Here is a 21,406-nt window from a genome sequence, read left to right as displayed (position 1 = left end):
TTCTATTAGTAACGCCCGACGCTCAGGACGAAGTATTGTCCTAAAGACGAAGTTTATTGATACGAGAACAGATCGCCTGGCTGTATAGCCCAGGCGCGCCTGCTGGGCTCTCCTCGGTGACGCGCAAGACTGAGACGTCATCAAAAAACTCCCTCCTCTGTTTAGCTGATGAAAACGAAAATCTTAAAACGTTCATAAATCGCGATCTAAATCATCCCGTCTTTTTCTGAAAAAAGATCCTGTGTTAGACGGCGCTCCGCGGTCCAGTCGCTAGTCTCGATAGATGTATTCTTGTCTCCCGTTGTTGTCGATCGATTCTAAAGTGCTGTGGCTATTGTTAGCTGCTACACAACATCATGAACTTCCGGCCGGTCCGTCCGGAAAAGGCGTCCGTGTTTATAAATCGACTGGGCGCATGAATGTAATGGATTAAATAGTTTCGGGCAATTAAAGTGTTAAATGCCATTGACAATGAAAGGAGAATTTACGTCATATGTGTCTGAGCAAAACAACATGTTATGTTATGATGATGTACGATGATAAGAGCGCCCCTCACTTCAAAGGGATGTGATTTGTTATCCTCAAATCCTTGATGCTCAGCCAATCAAATCATCGCTATGGGGTACACACAAACACAGAAAGCTTGGCATAGGAGGGGCTAGCGCATGAGGGGGCATGCTTAAAGCAAACATAAAAAGTCCATAGACTTGGCAGCCACGTGATGTTACGGGGGCATGCTGATTTGGTGGGGGGGTGAATAAGACAAACATTAAAAGTTCAAAGACTTGGCTGCCACATGACTAGTGCCCCTCAACAATCTGTGGGTTCGTAAACACCATTACTCTATGGTGCCTTGTTACCTACCGTCATGCCATATTTGATGATGAGCTTCATTAGGTCTTCTTCTATGGTGGCCAGGAAGGTCTCACTAGGGTGCTCCATCAGAGGAACCACCAGCTCCAAGATCTTTGCCACGTTACAGATAACCATGAAGTCATTGGCAGTCTGCAGAAAATAAATCATGTCAATCATAATGTCAATTATTAGTAGTCAACAAGAATGCATACAGTAATGTGCAGATTTCCACCAACACCTAAAAAGCTCCCAAATGTAATCATTTGGAAGCCTGAGTTTTCCTGAATGTACACACAGGTTGTGTCAAGTTTGGCCTGATAGTGGCTCTAACAGAAACACCATGAGCTATTGAGCTCATTGCTAGCCTGAGGGGAAACATGGGGTTGCAAGCCATTTATTTTCAGTGACAACATGACATTTCACCAGGACAGCGTAATGCACATGGAGGTTACACCATCTACCCTGCTTAAAAGGTGCCCCGATTAACCAGCAGGTCAGTAGTATGGCAACAGAATGAAATGTGTGGGTACAAGGTCAGAACAATTCCCATTTGTGCAAAGTATATAATGTAATCCATGTAAGGATGGATAAGGAGGTAAACAACTTACATTGCACTTTGTAGTCAGGTAGGGTTGCATGGTCATGGCATGTTTGACCATGAGCTGGGCCTTGATTTTGCTGAACAGGTACAAGGTTGTGATACAAGCCACCAATCTTGTCGAGTTTACACTCTTGTTGTCTATATGGGAAGGACAACAAATATGATATGCTGATAATAATACAGCAATTAATATTGTTAACTGCCGACCTCAAAATTTGGAGCAGACATCGTTTCAAAACTTAAATGATTAATGTTCTGGGCATTTGTTCATAAATGTGTTCAAAGAGTGGCAGCATTTGAGGTGGTAGTCAGGGGAGAGCCTATATACCTGAAAGAGATTCTTCGTATTTGAGGATGTGCTCCACCAGATTGTCAACAAGCTGACCACAAGCCTTTTTGGCTGGTTTGTAAGACGCGTCCTCTTCAGACTTAAAAAGCTGTAATGAGAAATATTCAATTTCAGGAGACAAAGACGTGGTGAGGACTCTGAGGAGTAGTACACAGATGTACTCTTCACAAAGTGATTCCTCGACACAACATGGAGTACTTACGTTCTGAAGAAGCTGTTCCAACCAGTCATAGCCAGTGTCTCTGCAGGCAGAAACCTGAGATAAATAAAGAGCGTGAGTGACTAAATACCAAACACTCAGGAATAATGTTTCCATAAACACAGAAAGGCCTTTAAAGATGCTACTCACCACGTCCGTGATGTTGAGGATCTTTCTTGTCATGATCTCCTTGTCGTTGCCGGGCGTCGGAGTAAACCATAGCTTCTGGAATGTCTCATTTACCAGTTTCTGCAAAGGACGCAGAGCAATACATCAGGATACAACATTACAGTGGGAAGCTGTCAGCTGGTCACATTCCCAAAACCCTGAAGAGACCCTGAAAAGAAAGCTCCCCCTTCTGCTTGTGTGAGTGGACCTATATACCTTAATGCCCTCCTCGTCGTTGACCCTGCGGATCATCCTCACACACATCTCAGTGATCTTGCTGAAGGTTGGCTGCTCCAGACAGATATCTCTCAGGATCTTGATCACACGCTTCCTAACACTGATACCAGTGTCCTGGAGATGGGGAAAAATTATGAATAAATAAATAAATAAAATCAGACATTATAGGGACTAAACGATACACTTAGAAACAAAGTATAATTAACTATGTCGGCAACTTTGGTTACACATTCTGACAACACAGGCCTATTCTGCTCAAACACACAAGACAACACAACAGTGCAATACATACATTTCACCAATAGGTGGCAGTATAAGACCATACAAAAAGCACTGAACTTTTGATGAACTCTTCAGGCCATTTCCATGACAACAGGCACAACAATTTCCATGCATTTACCACCAAGGCAGCATGTACAAAGACTAACAAAACCTTGTGCTAGATAACGTTTGCTAAATCAAGCCATCGGTGCCACAATAAGCTGCATCACAATGTACCAGTCTTAGACTGCAATGCATATTCAGTGTTTTCCTTATCTTTAATCGCTTTCTAGGCAAGTATTTGTTCTAAATCACCAAGTGTAATAAAATGTACAATAAAGCATGCATGTTCCATTTACCAGTATTCTTTCTATGAGCATATCATAGTACTGCTCTGTGAGTTGGGGTCTGCTGAGCACGAAGCGACCCAGAAGCTCCACAGCTGCCTCTCTCACACTGGTGGAGTTGTCCATCAGTCGACCATGGACACCACGCTGCATGTCCGACTGCATGGGAATGGAAGTGGAATGTTATACAATATAATGCAACATACAAGGGTTTACCCCATTCTGGGCGGGAACCCCTTTTGGTGTTTTAACCCATTTTGGGCGGGAACCCCTTTTGGTGTTAGCATCATGTTATGCTTTAGCTATTGAAGAATAGCATATCTACAAGCTTATAGCGCGCCACCGAGTGGCACGCTACGAGCTTGTAGGTCTGCTATTTTTGAAAAGTCGAAGAACGACTGACATAGAAACATCTTTTTCAGAAAACTGTCAGGATGTAGAAGACATTTTTAGAATCTGATCTCAGGTCAAAATGGGTTAAGCATTATGTTATACTTTAGCTATTGAAAAATAGCAGATCTACAAGCTCATAGCGCGGTGCTTGTAGGTCTGCTATTTTAGAAAAATCTTGAAACTGTGGCACAAATCTTTGAATATAATATATTATATTCTTTCAGAGCAAACATTTTTAACTCAAATATTTGCTTCTGGGGCGTCCCTGGAACTACATATTTTCAGATGGGGCCAGCAGCCAATTACATATAATCTTGGGGGTCCTTGACATGAAAATGTTTGAGAATGACATAGAAACAGGATTTAGAAGACATTTGTAGAATCGTCCTCAGGTCTAAATGGGTTAAATGTTCATTACACATTTTAGTTGACTAGCATAACATATACTAGAGACATCTATGAACAGACGCAATGTTGTATATAAATATAATAAAGGAGGGGTTGACATGAGTGTGGAATCAATGTGCAGACACAATTCAAGTAAACAATCCTACCCTTGCTAGGATGCTGGGGTCCACGGCCACCACCTCAGACAGACACTTCATGGCTTTAGTCCTGACAGCAATGGCGTTCTCCCCAAGGACTCGCAGAATCTAAAACACAATTAGGGAAATTGCCATACAATATAGCTGTGAATGTAGAATATTACAACATTAGGGCTGCAAGATATGGTACAAAAATGATCTTATTGCGATTAGTTTTGACAGATATAATGACTGCGATGTGATTCAAAGTAGTATTTTAAATAACAGTTTAAAATGGTGTGACTTGTTGGGGTCTGTACCAAATATATTTTTTTTCATTTTACATTTTGAGAATACAATTTGTAGGTCAGGGCAAACTCACGACACATCAGCTATTTTCAATGGAGGGAATAAAGGAGGGGGACTAGTCAAAAAAGTAAATGGGGCTTTAAGTGTTTAAACGTGCCATGTCTTACCTGTGTTAAATAAATATCAAAGCTCTGAGCGAACGGCCTCATGGAGGCCAAATAACGCACGATCAGACAGGAGTCGTCATAGTCCACAGTGTCCGAGTTCATTCTGGGAGAGACGTGAGACAATTAGGACATAGGATAATACAACCACCCAACCCAGAGTGAGATTGTAACTAACTGGAACTCAAGTAAAACTGTGATGTGCCAGTTGTGTCTAGTATTATCAATGAGCCAGCAAGTGTGTGTGAGAGGTGAGTGTGTGTGTGTGTGTGTGTGTGTGTGTGTGTGTGTGTGTGTGTGTGTGTGTGTGTGTGTGTGTGTGTGTGTGTGTGTGTGTGTGTGTTCGTGTGCGTGTGTGCATTCATCCTTGCTCTTACTTTAGTGTGGTGAACTGAGCTGGCGAGGCCTTAATGATATTGCGGAGGAACTTCTTGCGCTTCTCAGCACGCTGCATGATCTCCCCAGTGGTCTCTATGTCCTTGGCATGGTGCGGTCCATCCGACGAGTCCTCGTCCTTCTGGTTCTGGTTCCTCATGGACTTCTCAGCCTCCGTGGTGGCGTCCCGGAACCACTGAGCGATGTAGAACTTCCGGGCAAACTGGGAAGAAAGATGGGACCCGAGTTTCGGATGAATTCAAGTCGAAGGCTAACTGTTTACCATTGTTTTTTGAACAAAGACCCATGCAGAAACAGTGTTATAGGGACTTATTTTCAAGTTGGCACTGTTAGAGCAGTGTAGTAGTTCTAAGATTTTTCTGATCTGAGGTATGAAAGCCCTTAAACTCACTCTCAACTGACCCCACAGGGTCAGTCAGTAAACTTAACACACAATGAAAAATAAATAAATTCAAAGGAACTGAAATAATTTAGATATATTCTTTTTACCATCTTTATGCTTTATTTCATGTAGGTCAGGGTAGAGAGACAGGAAACCAAGGGCAGAGAGGAGAAACATGCGAGACAAGATGGGGGTTGGATTAGAAGAACCTAACGTCCTCCAACACACCGCATGACCATGTGTGTTTAAGACACCAGAGGACGAACATTCAGTCTGTGCATTACATCTGTGGGTGTGCTGCTCATGAGCTCAGTACGTCTGGCAAACATACCACCAATGAAGCATCTGTCTCCGCGTTCTCCTCCAAGTAGTCCAACAGGGCCTTCTGGAGCTTCTGTGTCTCATCGTTACCAGGGCTCTATAGGAAGACAGAGCAGCCAGGACGTCATTAAACTCCATAAACTCCAAGATGTACAGCAGGGTAGTCTGAACCAGAATTCAATCTCCCATGTTTCCAGGCATTCTGTACCTCCGACAGGATACGGTCTATGGACCTCTGGTCCATTTTGCTGGTCACTGCATCCTTCCTCAGACGGGCAGCCACTGTGCCCAAGTAGTCTAGAGAGGCAACCCTCAGGGCCATTTCTGTCTGCTTGTTACTGAACTGGTGCACCTGTGGGCCGGCACATAAGAGAACAGGATGAGAAACATGATTACCACAATATGCTACATTACCCTAACATACACTGAACCCTAAAACCATTGGAGGAGAAAAATGGAATAAAAAACTGCAAACAAAACAGTGCAAATATGTATTATTCCTTTAAGAACAATTACAAATGTCCATGCCAGAAATTGCTTCTATTCAAATTGTCTCTTTTGTGTAAACTCTAACAAATATATCATCATCCTGACTCTGGGCCTGGACTATACAGTATAAATGCAGATGCCATGACTGAAACCTGACTCCTGAAAAAAGCACATTCTTTCCAGCATGCACCCCTAGTGGCCATTTGTGGAACTACAAAAACAATGGCTCAAAACAAGTTCCTCATATGGGAACGTTCATTCAGTCTCAGTGCTGTGGGCCATTATTTTACCCATCATCTACATTGCTCCTTCATAAGCAAAATAGATAATATGATGTGTATCTGGGTTCAACTACCTTAGTCTAGTCTAGTGCAACAGCACTGTTCAAAGTGACATTTTTACACACATTTGTCCAGTGAATGGTGTGCTAAGTAACAAGTGTACTGGTGAAACTAACCAATAGTCTGCCAAGTAGACTGAGGAGAAGCTCTGCAGCAGGCCACTCTGGTTTGTTGACTGTTGACAGCAGGTCTTGGACAAAGTTCTCAAACAATGGCCGATAGTCCTCCTCTCCCTGCTTACTTCCACATCTGAGAGAAATAGAGGAGGGAGGAAGAGGAGGGAGGAAGACGAGGTGGAAGATTAGATGGAAAGCGGGAAGAGATGGGGGGGAAGACAGTGACGTTGAGATTAACGGTAAAGACAAGAGGTCAACAGGAAGGTCAACAGGAACAATGGGAGTACAAAGTTGATAATTTGACAAATCGGTAGTAAAAGCTAATCGGTAGTCATATAGCATAATTCAAAATAAAAATAAAAATAAAGAGCTTGTGTGTTCTCATTTGATAAAGAACACATAAAAAAATACTAGGGCAAATTAAATGCTAGCAAAACACCAAAAAAGAGAATACATAAAGATGGAAATCATACAGTAGAGTAGACGGTTAGGCTCCTACTGTTAAGTGTTCATTAGAGCATGGGCAGCCACAATACAAGGATATACGTATATATGTTTAAAAGTAGAAAAGAACATGACATTACTTCTTGAGGAAGACTGAAAGGAAGTTCTGAGCGGTACGCATGGCTGTCTCATAGGAGTTGGTAATCACCAAATCCTGATCCTGCTGAGGGGGGAAACGCAACCATGGGATTCATTCCTTAGCAATGCTATGCGTTTGTACATGAGATACTGCACGTAAGCCTATTTCCACCATGATTAATGTTTACTTGAAAGTATTACATTAAATTAATTTCTTTGTATATTCAAGTTATTTGTCATATCTGCCCTGTGCAATTATTATTTTCCAAAGCTAAGATAAAAGTATTTAATCACAATAATTTGGATGACAACTAATCATCAAGTAACCCATTAAGACCTAAGAACAGATTCTACAAATGTCTTCTAAATCATCAAATCAAGACCTCCAAGAAGCTTGTCTTTACCTTGCTGTCGTACTCCTCCAGCGTGTCCTTGTCACAGGCTAAGTGGACTACACACTGGATGAGCTGAAGCACCAGAGCCGTCACCATCTGGATGTACATTGGCTCACCCTCCTGGTCCGAGCTGTTCAGCCTGGGACACAACGGGCCAGAAAACATCATGATGACGTGTTGTTCACTATGTGCCATCTTTTCTGAGCAATGAGCATCAGGCGTCTTTCTTTAATACTTATTAATGATTCTAGACCGGCTGCTAGGACCCCTGCATATTTGACAGTATGTCTTCATTGCTGCCTAGTAATAATAAACATGCAAAACCAAGTCATGTACACATTAAACCACATACCGAAAGTTCCTGAGGGACCGTTTGCTGGTGGGCAGTCTAGCAAGAGAAGTGAAGATCTCTTCCAGGATCAGTTGCCGATGTTTCTCATAGCGTGAGAAGACCTGGAGATGGAAGACAGGTGAGGTTCGTCTTAAACTTAGTAAAAGATACTTGGTAAAGAAGATAGTTCATAGAAACTGCTTGATCATCTGTTCAACCGTTCAGCCCAAGTAATGTAACAGACCTTTTGACGGACAATACATATTAAACACATTATTTTATTTTTTTCCAATTAATTTGACTTTAGGCCTGTTCTGTGCCTTTTAGGGAAAACCTTGAATTCAAAGTTTACAAACATAGTAACTGATCATCATCGTGTTGTGTTCATCTCTGAGTTGTTGTCCACACAGCACAAATAAAGTTCAGAAAGGAAAATACATTTCATTGAATTTAGTTGAATAAAAGGAAATTTCATTCCTTTGCTTTTAGAGGTTACGAAGCACCAAGAACGTTTCAGCACCAGTGCTCTGCTATACTTGGCACAATACTTACTGCTGTAACCAGTTTGATGCCACACAACTGAAGCTCACTGACATTCTCCACAAAGAATGGAGTGATCCCCATTGAAGAAACCTAGAACAACCCAGAGGAAATAGATGAGAAAGGAGAAAGCAAAAGAGTAAAATAAGAAAGAAAAGTTCAGGAGAGAGAGGTTTATATTATATCATCTGCTTTCCATTTAATGTCTGTTCGGACAAACAATTGATGAAATAAGTGCCGTCATGGTATTGTGCCCAGTAGTTACCTGGAGGATGGTGGTATCTGTGAGCAGTTGAATCTCCAGCAGTTCAGAGATGTTGCTGACAATGTCACACACTTTGTTGTACAGCATGATGATCACACGCTGCTTATGTGTAGAGCATTTAGCTCGCTTCGCTCTAGAACTCAATAGACCACCTGTAAGCGTAAGAGAAGTCATTTTCAAGCTTAGTTGCTCTGGACGAACAGAGTACCAGTAGACATTTTCTAGACTACTACTGTTTTTTGGGTTAATAGCTATATAATAGCCAATCTGGGAACCCATCTGCAAAAAAGGAAAAAATAGCACCCCGTTTTCATTTGAATTGGGGAAAAAGGGCACTTGTTATTTTTCCCTATTCTCACCTCCGTGAGGGTCAACCCTGTAGACGGGGTCATACTGTGGATACAGTGTGTTTTGCAGGTGAAACTTGGTGTACTGCAGCACACGCTCTATAACGTCTTCTATGTACACGGCCTTGGGCATGCGTGTTGAGGTCATGATGTTGAGTGCAGTCAGACAAGCGTCAGCCGACTTGGTTACTCTTTCCATGATCAGGTCTCTCCAAAGCCTCTCCTCATCTTCTCCATCGTGGTCCTGAGCAGACGTAAAAACTCAGGTAAGAAATTGTTTAACCTTTCTAGTCTTTGACCCACATGCTATACATTTTCTGTAAAGGATCTTGCTGTATACGTGTCTTTTTAAATCCATCAACCGACAAAAATCGTTAAGCACACCCACCATCCACACTGCAGTGCGATGTGCATTATTCTATTAGTTGCGTAGGTTACAGCCGCAAAACAATACCACATTATAGACAAGATTATGCGGGGGAAAAACAGAACAATTAGCCTGGTACAAATTTTCTTTTGACGGACGTCAATTTCAGTGGGCAGTGTGTAAACGTGTTTGACACAACATGAGCTCGTATTTCTTTTAATGTGCAACAATGTCAGATGAAACATTCGGGCTCAGTGGGCAAGCTCCTGTACAAGGAGCAGTGTAGTTAAAGTAGATAAGAAATAAGAGGAGCTCACTGCGTTCATCAAGGTGCTGAGCTTGGATCCATCCTGGATGTTCTTCTCCAGAATGTTCAGTAGCTTAACCAGTTTGTCTGATGGGATCTGCAACAATAGAGAGAAGTTAGGAGGAGGTAGCCTGACATCTGAAGCACTACCCCTGATCAAGGAGACATCAAACATCCATCTAACAGACAGGGAAAATAAACACTAAACACATTTTTGCATTTTGCAAAGTAAGGAATAAACAAATACTTGGATCAGATAGTAAATAGTACCCTGCTGGAGATGCCCATGGCCTTAATCTTGGCTGACTCACTGCCCAGCTCGCTCAACTGGTGTTTGCCTAACAACAGTTCCTGAGGGATGTCATCGTCATCTGTTAGACAGACACACACACACACACACACACACACACACACACACACACACGATTGGAATCAAATCAAATGCAATATGATACATTTTATTATAATAAACTCTTAAATCTTTTTCTTCTATATACGTACCTAGCAAATAACGTCCCATAGCTTGGGGGTACGTATGTATTCGTACCCCCCATATACTCTGTGTATATAATGGGTGAGCTCCAGAGCAGCTTTTAACATTGATCCGGTTGCTATGCAATGCCTCCGTCACCACCAGCTAAGGGATGTTACAACTCCTCTCCATTTACGACGCAAAGCAGGATTTTCAAACCTCCATAACTCGGAATCTAAGAGAGCTCTCCTTGGTGATCAGCCACCATCCAAAGTTCAGATGTCATTTGTGACTTTGTTTCGCATCGCTCCCGACATGTAAACATTTCTGACGACAGGTAAACAGTGTGCGCTAATGCTAATGATAGCCAATGGATACAGTGAGTGTGTGCATGGGGCTGCAGCGGGGAGGAAACAGAGACTCTTAAAGTGCACGCTGGCACAGCTTAACTACATTTATGCTACCAGCTAGCAGCAAACAAAGATTTAAGCTTTACATGGTACTTTTATGAAACATGAACTATTCAACACAACAGCACAAATCTACCGTAGATATAATTTATGATTGTGACTAAATAACGATTGAAAATGAAAACCTATCATTTACCTGCATTAGTAAAGTCCATGTCCTCAAGATTCTCCAGTATATTATCGATACTGTTCAAGAACCTCTTGAACGTTGAAGAGTCCATCAGTTCTTCTTGGGTCAACTTGGGTTCATACGCTTTCCTTTTCTTCTGCTTCTGCTTCTCCTTCATCTTTCTGGCAACTGAGACATGACAAATGTTTTAGGCAATGGTTTGGATTCAGTGATGTAAATAGGTTTTCAATGTAATGAGTCCCGGGATGCAGGGATGGTCTTTTTGATGAGTCCCAGGGACATTTTACGAGTCCCACTTCAACGACGTTAGTCATATTTCGTCTTTTTTTTTTTTTACAAATTGCAGCATTTAACTCCCATTTCATTTGATATGGTTATATTCATGTAGAAAACAGAAGAAGAAATGATTATTATAACCGAAGCTAGAAAAAATAAAACCCTATTTTAATCTCTGTGGATTTATTACTAAATTCTGTGCATTTGAAGATACAATATCCATTTGACATACATACAAAACATATATAGAAGACCGCACACAGTAACTTCGTAAGGCTCCCAGTCAAGGATCAATTGATTAAAGTTTCGACAGTCTTCATCAGACTGAGTCTTCATCTCCATTCTTTTTTTTTTTTTTGCCTTTTATTGATAGTTTCAAGTGGAGATGGACAGGAAAGAGGGAGAGAGAGAAGGGGAGAGACATGCAGCAAAGGTCGTCATGAACGGGACTCGAACACGCAACGCGCTGACAGGCCAAAGCCTATATGTGGCATGCACCTGGACCACTAGGCCAGTGGGTGCCCCCTTCATCTCCATTCTGATGAAGAGACTGTCGAAACATTAATCAATAAAGTTACAGTGTGCAGACTTCTATTTTTTATATTGCCTTATCCACTGTTGGTCTTGCACCTGCCGTCCAGTGGATGTGCCAGTTCTATTCTTTCTTTAGTGTCAGCCATTTGACATACATGCCATATTAAATGCAATTGGAAAATAAGCATAGCGGTCATGAATACTGTTTCGACACTGACCTTCACTCATGCTGGGTGGTGGCGACCGGGATTCCTCATCGGAGGAATCCCGGTAGCGACTGCCTGAGACTCGCCGGCTGTCTCGGAACCCTCCGCTTTTCCGATGCTCCCCTGAACCCCGACGCTCCCTAGGCTCCTCAGTCTCCCAGGCCTTGTCCGGTTTTTCACGACGATGGCGCTTCCTTGCAGCTGCAAATATGAAAATAAAAAGGTCAGGTTGTCAAAGAAGTCAACAATTCGCATTGGGAACCGTTTTGACCTAATGGACAAATAATCAAAACGAGGTTGAGGGGCAAGCGTAATCAAATTAGTGTAGTTTATAAAATATCACATTTCAGCGCAGATAGGCAAACAACATTGCACACACATTTCAGCATTTCACAGTTTCTATGACACACGCACCGCAGAAGTGTGCACCCAGACCACACTCTGCAACCATAGACATATATAAACACAGCAGCGCGGAGCGGAGCGCCTGATAACACCGGCTAATGTTATGAGCTAACTGCAGAGCAAGGGGACAGATGCAAAACGGAGACAGTGCTTGTTTCAACTGACAAATATGACTGTCATCATTTCTTGTTTCTCCAATACTTGAAAGACAATAACATCAAGTTGAAAAAATCACGTTTTAAGCAGATACTCACATTCTCCGTTGGCGTCATAGTCATCATCTGAGCTGACCTCTGCATACTTGGGCTTATCATTGACAGTGCTTCGTTTCCTCTTGTTCATCTTGACCCTTTCACAGAGTGGCATGGTGGACTCAATTTCTGCCAGCAGTTCTGGCGGAAGGTCCTTCAGAACACTTGGGTCCATACCACCTGTTGGTTGAGACAGGATGTCAAATTTAGGTACACATACGTGTCAAATTCAAAGCAACTTTGTTAATCGTAGGGGCAATAATTTACAGGCAGCTTGTTTAAAGAGAAACTCAGTAATATACAAAAACAACATACAAATACACCAAACGGCTAAATGTAGAATGTGTGTGTGTGTGTGTGTGCGCGTGCGTGCGCGCGGACATACATCTGTGAATCTGACGAATACACAGACCCCCCCCCAGGGGATGCTTTGGACCAACTTGGGGGTCCGCGAACCACCTGCCTAATAAATCATACTATAATTCACTCAATGTCTGTCTGTCTGTCTGTCTGTCTGAATTAATTAATTAATTAATGAATTCATGAATTAAACACTGCCGCTGCTTCTCACTGCCTGCACCAATCGCCCTCACTTTTCACACAGGCATTTACCATAATATTATGGAGGTCTTAACAAAGCCCTTTTTCCCCATTTAACAAATTATAAATTAATAATTACTTTATTAGTGAATTCAAATATCCCCATCTACTTACATGGGAAAACGCGCAACCTCACACCTCCGCCCCCTAGCGACACCTGCATCACAGGCCACTGTTCTCGGCGTTACCCCACTGTCATGCTTCCTCTGCTACCGCCACAACACGACAAACAGTGGCCTATACAATTTTGTGCCTGGCCCAGCGCCACATTGTGACACACTAGCCACTCAGTGGAAAGGACTGTTAACATTCCACCACGGCGAACACGCACGGGTGACGGGTTCATTTGGTTACACTCCCAACGACAAATTACTGTGTACTTGTCATATCCGTTGTATCATCAGATATCGCGAAGATAATCCACCACTAGGGAGGGGGAACACAACTACAGCTCCTGCATGGAAACGAGTGAGCTGCCGCGACAGGACTTCTTTTTTTCTTCTTCTTTTATAACCAACGCTGACCTGCGCGCGACCACAGTGAAGCGACTGAAGCAACTGGAAACATATTACATATCTTCAGTGTGTGTGTGTGTTTGTGCGCGCGTCAGCACGTGTGTACTGTGCGTGTGTGCACACGCAGCCAAGTGCACATTTTGTGTGTACTGTGCGTGCGTGTGTGTGTGTGTACGCGTAGCCAGATGCACATATTGAGTGGGGCACTGGGGCTGCAACCGTCTTCAGTTCACTATAAAACACAACACGAGATACAACTGTCTTGAACGTGCTCACAGCGCATGTGTCTGTTCACAGTGTGTCTCTCCCTAGCTCTCAAAAGTGGCTACAGCGCGTGCTCCAGCAAAAACAGGTTGCAAAAGCCACTTTTCTCAAGCCCCAGCTCAAAATTGGGACCATTTTGGACACAAATGCACCTGCAAATGGATCTATGCGACTTAAATATATATATTTGGGAGTACCTGTGCGACTGTCCATACTTTGCGGTGCATGTCAAACTGGGGGTCCTTCATACTTTTCAAATGGGGGTCTGTGGGCTAATAAGTGTAAATGTTGCGGTCCTTGCCATGAAAATGTTTCCCTACCATGCATTTGTAAGAATACTTGAACATTATAGTGCTGTTTTTATTCATTACAAAAAAAACAGTTAAAATATATTCAGAACAGGTAAGGACTAGTAATATTAATTTTGTGCCCATCCCAACTTCCCAGGCTCATCCCTTAACTCCCTCCCCCAGCCCCAGACTATGTACACCTCAAAATACATACATCAATAATAGGGATGTTGGTAACGGTTAATTTGCCAGCCGGGTAGCCGATGGCATTATCCGGTTAATTAACGGTTGTTGATTTTTTTTTAATAGGCTACCCCAAATGTAATATGCATGTATAGGCTACATAATTAAAGTTGGTAGACGAATGGTATACATTTATTTATGTTCCTTTTTAAAAGACAAACAAAAAAGCAACATTTAACAATATAAATAAATTGTTGTAGGCTTAATCAATAAACAACGCATCGCATCTGCATGCATGCATCTGCGCGTCTACAGTACAGAGGTCCGCCGGTTCTAGTCCAAAACATAAATAAGTCCAGTCCAGATCTGAGCAGCCATACCTATAAAGCCACTGGAAGCATGGGCTAAGCCTTTTTTTATTTTTTATTAAGGAAGATCAGCATGACTTTTCGCTGACGAGAAAACCCTCAAACATCGATAGCACAACATGGCTAACTTGATACCCGTAAGCCGTGTCAGTGTGGGGAGGAGGAGGCGGCGGCGGCTGTAAACGTTCTAATAATGGATTTAATAATGCCAAGTAGGTCTCTGCATTGATACGGTCGACATGTTGTGTTAATCTCGTCTCGCTGTCACTCGCTTAAGTTTTGACTACCGCAAAGCTACCGTTGTTGTAGTAGCCAACTAGCCATTGAAGTACAACAGAGAACTTTGGGACAACGACATTGCGGGGGCAGAAAACAGCGCCCGAGCGCTGCTGTTCATGCAGCCTGGAGTGTGACAAGCTGGCCGGCGCAAATAACAGCAATTAGGCATGTGTGCAACATGACAACTGTTTTAAAGTATTGTACAGTGACAACTACAGTCTCTGTAATGTTTATGTTGTACTATTACTAAAAACGATCTAAAATAAGAGATTTAAGATCAGAACACGCATTTATTATTATGCAAATTAACCGTAAAGCTGATAAGCATACTCGGATATTTCTTAACGGTCGGCTAACCGGCTAGCCGGCTAACCCCTGACATCCCTAATCAATAATATGATCTATTACATCACATTACTCACGAACGGTTAAGGACTAGTAATAAAAAATAAAATAAAAATAAAGATTCCAACAATAGCTGTCAGGGGCCAGGGCATTTGTTTCTAATATATTTTTTATCCCACGATTTTGTAACCCATTTTTCACCCCTGTGTCAATTATCTAATGTGATCCTGGGCTCTACACACCCTCCGCCAACCTAGTCCCCATATATGGGGGACATGGGGAGAGCAACGGACTTGAACTCATGCTTCCTTCATGCCCAAGTTTCTCCTTTACACCTGACAGGGGGGAGTTTCCCTGGTTGGACGTAGCGCGTGGAAGGAACACGTTATTCCAACCAGTTCCTTTCCCCTCCATCAGGCGCCCCGGCTGGCCAGGGGGAGGCAGTTAGAGAACAGGATTACTGGTCCCTAAACTGTGTCCCTAGGGGACACGGGGAGAACATGCAAACTCCACACAGAAAGGCTTTTCTACAACACGTTGACCATATGGTGGCTCTTCTGGGCAGAAGTGAAAGTGCGTGAGGCCCCCCAAAACATAATTCCAATTTGGAGTTGACTGGAATCTGGTGACTAATTAGAGACAATGTCATGAACTATACAAAAAAAAAAACCTGTTAGTTGGTCACACACATTTAATGCTAGCTGCTTTCTAGAGGATGAATAAAGAATTCAGACATCTTTGTTTGACTCAGATTTGAACAATGTTGCTGTTTCTATCTTTTACTGTAAGGCTGAAACCAGCAGATACAACACAAGCTCACACATTTTTTGTGTGCCAGAGGCCTTTCTTAATGTTTACACTTAAAAGGCCCTAACACATTCCTGCCTGCTAACAATGTCACAATCAAAAAGAGACATTAAAAAAAAAAAAAAAGTTTTCCTGTCACAGTCTGAGTGACCATGGACATGACTTTGATTCCCCTGCAAGCTGCTACTACTGTATTAATCAATGTTCCACATTATCCCAATACATTTCTTATAATGTTTGGTCTCTATGCACAGCTGCCACATTGGTCTTCCTTCACAGGTCTTACTAGGCTCTGTTCCAATTAGAGTTCTCATCGGGCCTGAAAATTAAGGCCCGGCCCTACCCTACCCTAACTGGGTCGGCCCGAGGCCCGGCCCGACCCTAACAATTACCATAATGTCAGGCCCGAAAACCCGAAAAAGCCCGAGTGAAAAAAAAGAGAAAAAAAGGAAAAAGAAAAATGCCACTATATTGCCATGGCGCCGTGGATTATTGAGACGACCGTGTCAGAGAACGCACTTATAGTCTAGTCGCCGAAATAAAGGATTTATGTAACTCACGTCAATTGGCTGATAATGTTCCATTTTCAACATTCTAATGGTTTCCAGCAATTTCCAGGGGTGAGTAAACATCTTCTGATTCAAAGTAGCAGCGATCCTCTGAAGTGACGCAGTTAATTATGTCCAATAGGCTACTGGCAATATTATGACAATTGTCAACTTGGCTATAATCTACTAGGTTACTGTATAGTTTACATTAATCATTGCCTCTCAAACCCACATACCACGCGTAATGTGCGTTGCCTAACCAAAAGAACAGACATACAAACCATCAACATGCCGCTCGATGGCGTGTCGAGTCTGTCGACAGCTTGCAGATCTTTTATTTTGGGCAGTGGGCACACAACGAGGCGCGCTGCGCTACGATGTGGAAATTAAATAGCTGTAGGCTACAGCGCGCTGCGATCCTATACAGTGTGACTGTAACATTGCTTGGTCATCATGTAACTATATTACGTGCAGGCGCTTTCATAGTTATATGGAGCATTTACCGTTGATTAGGTAGCCTAATTTAGCTTATTCACCCAGCTGGGTTCAACGAGACAGCAGTGTCTCGTTAAGCCCCGACGTTTCCAAAACGAGCTATTGCGGATAAATCGATGGTCTTATAAAATATTTAAGCATATGGCAAGTTGACTTAAGTTATATAGTTGATGCTGAGCAGTAAAGCAGCTCATTTGGTTGGCAAACCAGAGGCCAGCCAGCGGTAGCAAGTTCAACAACCACCGTTCTATTCTGTCACTTTGGTGCGCTGCTGCCTGCTGCTGATCATCGCCGCCTCCTCCTTCAATAGTATAATAGCCTAAACTGTAAAAGTTAATCGCCAACATTCACCAGCTCAGCCCTCTTCATATTAAATACATACATTACACAAACAGAATTGTTATTTTTGTTATAATAAAATTATAAAAAAAAATAAAAGAAATCACGGAAAATCACAGAGCCCGAGGCTCGGCCCGGCCCGACTAATTATCGTGCATTTTGGGCCCGGCCCCACCCGAAAATGTCGGGCCGGGTCGGGCCGGGCAGAGATTGAGAACTCTAGTTCCAATTAGTGTAGCACAGTGGTTCTCAAACTTTTCAATTCAAGGCCCCCATAACTCTAAGTGTACAAATCTAACAAAATGAACTATCACAGGTCCATTTGGACACTCTCAGAGTTGGACAGAAATGGGACATTTGGAACCCTCTCAAGGAAACATGAGGCTCACTGGGCCTCTGATGTTGCAGAGTGTTATCAGTGAGCCAAGATGCACAATATCAAAACACTCACTCTCTTTGACCAGAATGGAACAGAGCATTCATTAGTATCAATGGTAACACACCTCTAAAGGAAGTATGGAAGAGGTCCAATGTCTTTCCAATATGGCTGCTGCCTGTGCATAGAGCAAAAAATGCACATTTGAAGATTTGAAGCCATTTGAGTGACTCAGTTATGGCTTCCTTGTGAGGCGTTTGTGCTTTGTGGACTCTCCAGGAGCAACATGGGCCGGGGGTGGGGGGTCTTGGCGTGCCGAATAGGAAAGGACAAGGCCGGGACAGGTTCTTAGACAGAAACAGCACTACAGCAACAACACTACAGCAACACATGTCCTTAGACAGAAACAACACTACAGCAACACATGTCCTTAGACAGAAACAACACTACAGCAACACATGTCAGACAGAAACAACACTACAGCAACACATGTCAGACAGAAACAACACTACAGCAACACATGTCCTTAGACAGAAACAACACTACAGCAACACATGTCCTTAGACAGAAACAACACTACAGCAACACATGTCAGACAGCAACAACACTACAGCAACACATGTCAGACAGAAACAACACTACAGCAACACATGTCCTTAAACAGAAACAACACTACAGCAACACATGTCCTTAAACAGAAACAACACTACAGCAACACATGTCCTTAGACAGAAACAACACTACAGCAACACATGTCCTTAGACAGAAACAACACTACAGCAACACATGTCCTTAGACAGAAACAACACTACAGCAACACATGTCCTTAGACAGAAACAACACTACAGCAACACATGACCTTAGACAGAAACAACACTACAGCAACACATGTCCTTAGACAGAAACAACACTACAGCAACACATGTCAGACAGAAACAACACTACAGCAACACATGTCAGACAGAAACAACACTACAGCAACACATGTCAGACAGAAACAACACTACAGCAACACATGTCAGACAGAAAAAACACTACAGCAACACATGTCAGACAAAAACAACACTACAGCAACACATGTCAGACAGAAACAACACTACAGCAACACATGTCCTTAGACAGAAACAACACTACAGCAACACATGTCAGACAGAAACAACACTACAGCAACACATGACCTTATACAGAAACAACACTACAGCAACACATGTCCTTAGACAGAAACAACACTACAGCAACACAAGTCAGACAGAAACAGCACTACAGCAACACATTAGTGCTGCCAGAATTGTCCAAAAATTACATTCGGATATTCATTTCAAAAACCCACGTGGATTCGAGCAATTCGAGCCATTCGGATTTCGATTTCGATTCGGGGCCATTCAGATTTTTTAATAATTATATTTACACCAATACAACCTGAGACATAACATTTAAGATCGCATTGCTGGCGCAACTCTCTCTCTCTCCGCGCATTGGCGCGGCTGAAAAACGAGTTGGAACACAACACATGCATTCTCCCTTCTCCCGTAAAACCTCACCGACATTTTTCTTAAATGAGCCATCCTACCACACATAGCCTTATCAAAACGAGGCACGGAGGCAGTATTAATTCACAGAACAGAACACTGCATTGCTGCTGCTGCCGGACCGGCGCCGCAGTTCATCCTTACGCATTTTATTTATCTTTTTATAATTTCCTGAAGGATAAAGTCGCTTCATGATTGAAGATTGATGAGTGATAGATCCTTCGTATGTTGTCTAAAAATATACTCTCCCGTCCGTCCGAAACAACACCGAAGCAAAATAAAACAGTTTCGGTGTTCGCTGTTGATGGAAGATTTCACCCTTCTGAGCAGCGTACACTCACTGCGCAAAGAACGTAAAAGGCCCCCGCGGCCCCGCCCGCCCTGTGCTCACCGTTCTTTGCGCAACGTCCGTGCGCAAATAACGTAGCACGCTCTTTGCCGACTTTGCGCAGGGCGGGTGGGGGCCTTTTGTGAATCGGGGAACCTACGCAGCCTGCGTAGTCTGCGTTTAGGAAGAGTGCGAGGCAGCTGATTTATTCTTCAATGTATGCCGATGTCGGCGTGTCGCGTGGCAAATATAAATAATCTACAAGCTCACAACGCTTACCCACGGCACCGTCTCGCGAAAACTTGCACAGCATTTATTTTTAAAATTCAAACCTTAATTTTATATATTCAGTTATTCATTTATTTTTTTTATTCGAAAATTCGTTCGAATATGGAATATTCGTTGGCAGCACTACAACACATGTCCTTAAACAGAAACAACACTACAGCAACACATGACCTTATACAGAAACAACCCTACAGCAACACATGACCTTAGACAGAAACAACACTACAGCAACACATGACCTTAGACAGAAACAACACTACAGCAACACATGCCAGACAGAAACAACACTACAGCAACACATGTCAGACAGAAACAACACTACAGCAACACATGTCAGACAGAAACAACACTACCGCAACACATGTCCTTAGACAGAAACAACACTACAGCAACACATGTCCTTAGACAGAAACAACACTACAGCAACACATGTCAGACAGAAACAACACTACAGCAACACATGTCAGACAGAAACAACACTACAGCAACACATGTCAGACAGAAACAACACTACAGCAACACATGTCAGACAGAAACAACACTACAGCAACACATGTCAGACAGAAACAACACTACAGCAACACATGTCAGACAGAAACAACACTACAGCAACACATGTCAGACAGAAACAACACTACAGCAACACATGTCAGACAGAAACAACACTACAGCAACACATGTCAGACAGAAACAACACTACAGCAAGCAACACATGTCCTTAGACAGAAACAACACTACAGCAACACATGTCAGACAGAAACAACACTACAGCAACACATGTCAGACAGAAACAACACTACAGCAATACATGTCCTTAGACAGCAACAGCACTACAGCAACAGCTTCTTAGACAACACTACAGCAAGACATGTCCTTAGACAGAAACAGCACTACAGCAACAGCTTCTTAGACAACACTACAGCAAGACATGTCCTTAGACAGAAACAGCACTACAGCAAGACATGTCCTTAGACAGAAACAGCACTACAGCAACAGCTTCTTAGACAACACTACAGCAAGACATGTCCTTAGACAGAAACAACACATGTCCTTAGACAGAAACAACACTAGAGCAACCCGTATTTACTCAGTCAGAGTTGTAGTGCTTTTTGCTGAGTATAGTGCTTGTTGCAGAATTGAAGGGTGATGCACACACAGATTAGACACACCAACATGCGGAAACAACGGTTGGACATGCGGTCGGACATGCGCTGCTCCCGTGCTTGCGGTTAGGTTTCTGGTTTAAGGACTTCAGTCGGTCTACTGACAGTTGTAGCTACCAGGGGGAGTGTACATAAAATTGTAACTTGCAGCTAGTGGTAAAAGGGCAAGAAGTGATACACACTACAGCTGAGGGTAATCCTAGTGTGTACATCCTTGCTGCCGCCAAAATGATGTATCCATACTAGGCACTTCAACTTAAGATTCCAAATCGCAGCATAGACCCTCAAGTACACTCCCTCCCTCGTGATTAACACACTTCCGGATAATAATAGGCAATGAAGGTTACAAGTTAAAAAGG

The 21,406-nt window shown here is 42.8% G+C and overlaps 1 protein-coding gene across 9 annotated transcripts in view; it reads right to left on the bottom strand.

Moving 5' to 3' along the window:
* Positions 1-21,406, bottom strand: part of nipbla (NIPBL cohesin loading factor a) — a 46,315-nt gene that overhangs the window by 6,890 nt on the left and 18,019 nt on the right. For 6 of the 9 annotated variants that reach the window (XM_079515290.1, XM_079515295.1, XM_079515293.1 and 3 more), the window contains exons 14-37: positions 12,334-12,510; positions 11,687-11,875; positions 10,665-10,826; positions 9,857-9,957; positions 9,597-9,683; positions 8,925-9,156; positions 8,566-8,717; positions 8,313-8,393; positions 7,782-7,882; positions 7,439-7,568; positions 7,037-7,119; positions 6,453-6,585; positions 5,715-5,858; positions 5,517-5,603; positions 4,785-5,005; positions 4,411-4,513; positions 3,965-4,063; positions 3,030-3,176; positions 2,389-2,523; positions 2,155-2,253; positions 2,008-2,061; positions 1,785-1,893; positions 1,464-1,594; positions 865-1,005 (exon numbers count right to left, since the gene is read on the bottom strand). In XM_079515290.1, coding sequence (XP_079371416.1) covers positions 865-1,005; positions 1,464-1,594; positions 1,785-1,893; positions 2,008-2,061; positions 2,155-2,253; positions 2,389-2,523; positions 3,030-3,176; positions 3,965-4,063; positions 4,411-4,513; positions 4,785-5,005; positions 5,517-5,603; positions 5,715-5,858; positions 6,453-6,585; positions 7,037-7,119; positions 7,439-7,568; positions 7,782-7,882; positions 8,313-8,393; positions 8,566-8,717; positions 8,925-9,156; positions 9,597-9,683; positions 9,857-9,957; positions 10,665-10,826; positions 11,687-11,875; positions 12,334-12,510 — 3,098 coding nt within the window. The remainder of the gene's footprint in view (positions 1-864; positions 1,006-1,463; positions 1,595-1,784; positions 1,894-2,007; positions 2,062-2,154; positions 2,254-2,388; positions 2,524-3,029; positions 3,177-3,964; positions 4,064-4,410; positions 4,514-4,784; positions 5,006-5,516; positions 5,604-5,714; positions 5,859-6,452; positions 6,586-7,036; positions 7,120-7,438; positions 7,569-7,781; positions 7,883-8,312; positions 8,394-8,565; positions 8,718-8,924; positions 9,157-9,596; positions 9,684-9,856; positions 9,958-10,664; positions 10,827-11,686; positions 11,876-12,333; positions 12,511-21,406) is intronic. The other 3 variants (XM_079515294.1, XM_079515297.1, XM_079515298.1) reach the window with 2 other exon arrangements.

This window comes from Electrona antarctica, assembly GCF_951216825.1.
Source record: "Electrona antarctica genome assembly, chromosome: 12".
Classification (NCBI taxonomy): domain Eukaryota; kingdom Metazoa; phylum Chordata; class Actinopteri; order Myctophiformes; family Myctophidae; genus Electrona; species Electrona antarctica.
Note: the sequence above shows the minus strand (reverse complement) of the source record. Positions and strands in the feature narration are given on the sequence as shown.